Genomic DNA, 2653 nt, shown 5'->3' with positions numbered 1-2653 from the left:
TGGGAAAAAGAAAGAAAGAAAGAAAGAAAGAAAGAAGCATGGATTTAATGCTCTTGAGCAAAAAAAGCTTACATGCTGGATATATTATATATTTCATATTCTGTCGAAATACAAACTTAGAAATGTTGTTTATTATTTGTCACAGCAGGTCAGGACAAAAGATATACTGTATATGGAAGAGAGTTTAGAAGAGAGCTATTGTTTTGCTTTTCGCTTTATTACATTGTGTCAGGTTAGTGCCCTGATGTAATGTAAAAACTCCTAATAGTACAGTAGTTTATTGGTTTTAATAGTTTATTGGTGAAATGACCCAGACATGTTCCTGACTAAACCAATGTGGTTCGGACAACGAATGTGCAACAAACCACGGTGTGACTAGCTGGGTAATTTATTCAACGACACATCATACTACAGTAGTTAGGCAGAGAGTTGTCACTGTACCCCAATCAACTATTCTGGCTGAAAAGATCAGACTCAAAGGGTAAATCTCATTCGCTCATGAATGTGCCGAGAAGACACTTTTTTTTTTTTTATGTACCATCAGTGTTTATGGAGCTCATCTATCCACACAAGTGTACTACTAGTAAAAGTATGTTAAAAAAAATTCAGTGGTCCATTAGGTGGCTTTGATTAATTCCATGGTCCAAAAACATAATTTGATTATATGGCATTTCAAACATTTTATTATTAATATCATCTAGTGTTTCTAGAAATATCCCATATGTTGAGTGTGTGATAACGTTTATGATTAATTCAAACTGAAAAATACAATTCTACTTCCTGTTTCAAATTAATTCTGTATCCTGATTGCTACCTCAATTCAAATCCAAGAATTTAAAAGCCATTCTATATTTAATTCTGAATGGTGCAGAACCCTGACAGGCAGATGAACAGTGTATGTAAATTTTTTCTGTGGGCTGAGGACATTTAACTTTGACCCACATTCTTCAAAGCTCAGTCCATCATCAGTCATGGGGTATCTCTCTATATGTCAGATGGTGATGAAGGCTCCTTGGTTGCTGTTGGCTGATTCTGGCTCCACACAGCGGCCCCGTCTTCGGGTCACCCTCCGCTTGCGGTGGAACTTGGCATAACAACGCAGACCTAAAGAATTTTACATTTACATTTATTAAGTTCAATTTATTACATTTTCCCAGGTTAGGGCCTTGATGCAATGTAAAAGATCTTTATAGTTCTAAAAATAAACTTCATTTTCTTTAAAGGGGTCATATGATGCTGCTAAAAAGTGCAACAAACCACGGTGTGACTAGCTGGGTAATTTATTCAACGACACATCATACTACAGTAGTTAGGCAGAGAGTTGTCACTGTACCCAAATCAACTATTCTGGCTGAAAAGATCAGACTCAAAGGGTAAATCTCATTCGCTCATGAATGTGCCGAGAAGACACTTTTTTTTTTTTAATGTACCATCAGTGTTCCATCGAAAAAAAGAAAATCATACAGGTTTGGTACAACATGATGAAAAGTCAATAATGACAAATTTGTAATGTGGTGACTGGGCGAACTATTCCTTTGTAATATAAAAACAATTATAGCGTTGCACTGACCAGGGAGGCAGTCGAGATGATGGTCACATGGGTCAATGACATCAGCATCAAGTGTTGCGTTCCCATTACTCTTGTTTTTGCCACGACGTTTATCTTTATTGGGGAAAAAGACAGACACAGGCCTCCTATGAAATCCTTTATTCAGAAATCAGCTGTGAGTTTGCAAATTATTTACGCTTAGAGGTTTAAAGATCTGGGAGAACTACATCCAGTCTTATAATCAAATATTTATTCAGATCTTTCAGTATAGCTTGGTCTTAACTCCCCAAAGATATTGGTCTTTAAAAAAAAAGGAACCAAATCTGACAGATTGTAAAATCACTGTTATTGATTAAACTTGAGAATGTACTTTCATACCTTTTCTTTTGTTGGATGGCCAAGTGTCTACAGGCTTCATATCCTCATAATCAGTCCAGTCAAAGAGAGCCATGTCCAGAGTCGGCATCACCTCCCCTTGAGCCTTCCCTCGAGCCGGCTTCTGAATGAGACGGATTTAAAACATGGTTTTAGAGAGGTTTATTCTGGGTGATCAACTTGATGTCACCTTTAAGCAAGGTGCTAATTCAAAACCTGTGATATAACAGCTTTGGGTAACACTTTCTTGTCTTTTTTTTTTTTGTTTTTTTTTTGTATTTAAGTTTTTTTTTTCAAAGTAACATATATATTACAATAAACAAGAAGTATACAAGAAAATGTAACTAACTACTATCCCCGCCAACTTTCACCCAGCCCACAGCACATCAGGAATTAAAAAATGGGTACGTAATAATCACTTTAATGTAGCTTGTGCCAACAGTCCTACATGGAAGCAGCTCCGGGAGGATGACGTATGAGGTCAGTGCTGCGCATGCGCCGGTGAGTCTCGTGAAAACCAACGTTTGTTTACAGGAGCAAAGGAAGCAAAGTTTCCTTACTTTAGCAAAGGAAAACCAGTCTCCTCTTGGCTTATATCGAAATCCTCCGACATTCTTTTTTACAAATCCTCGTTTTGTACTTCTAATTAGTGACCGTTGTTTTGTTTTGATCTCTCCCCTGCACTTCCGCATTCGTCACTTCTGAGCGGCGCATGCACAAAGCTGACCT

At 37.4% G+C, this 2653-nt stretch overlaps 1 protein-coding gene across 1 annotated transcript in view; it reads right to left on the bottom strand.

Annotated features, from left to right (window-relative positions):
• Positions 1-603: 603 nt before the first annotated feature.
• The window catches only part of LOC107742907 (draxin-like), a 23815-nt gene continuing 21765 nt past the window's right edge, over positions 604-2653 (bottom strand). Inside the window, exons 4-6 of the mRNA XM_016555987.1 lie at positions 1928-2048; positions 1571-1663; positions 604-1104 (exon numbers count right to left, since the gene is read on the bottom strand). Of these exons, the coding sequence (XP_016411473.1) occupies positions 992-1104; positions 1571-1663; positions 1928-2048 (327 nt within the window). The 3' untranslated portion in view covers positions 604-991. The remainder of the gene's footprint in view (positions 1105-1570; positions 1664-1927; positions 2049-2653) is intronic.

This window comes from Sinocyclocheilus rhinocerous, unplaced genomic scaffold (genome assembly GCF_001515625.1).
Source record: "Sinocyclocheilus rhinocerous isolate Xijiao unplaced genomic scaffold, SAMN03320098_v1.1 scaffold76, whole genome shotgun sequence".
Classification (NCBI taxonomy): domain Eukaryota; kingdom Metazoa; phylum Chordata; class Actinopteri; order Cypriniformes; family Cyprinidae; genus Sinocyclocheilus; species Sinocyclocheilus rhinocerous.
This window is presented reverse-complemented; position numbering and strand designations above follow the sequence as displayed.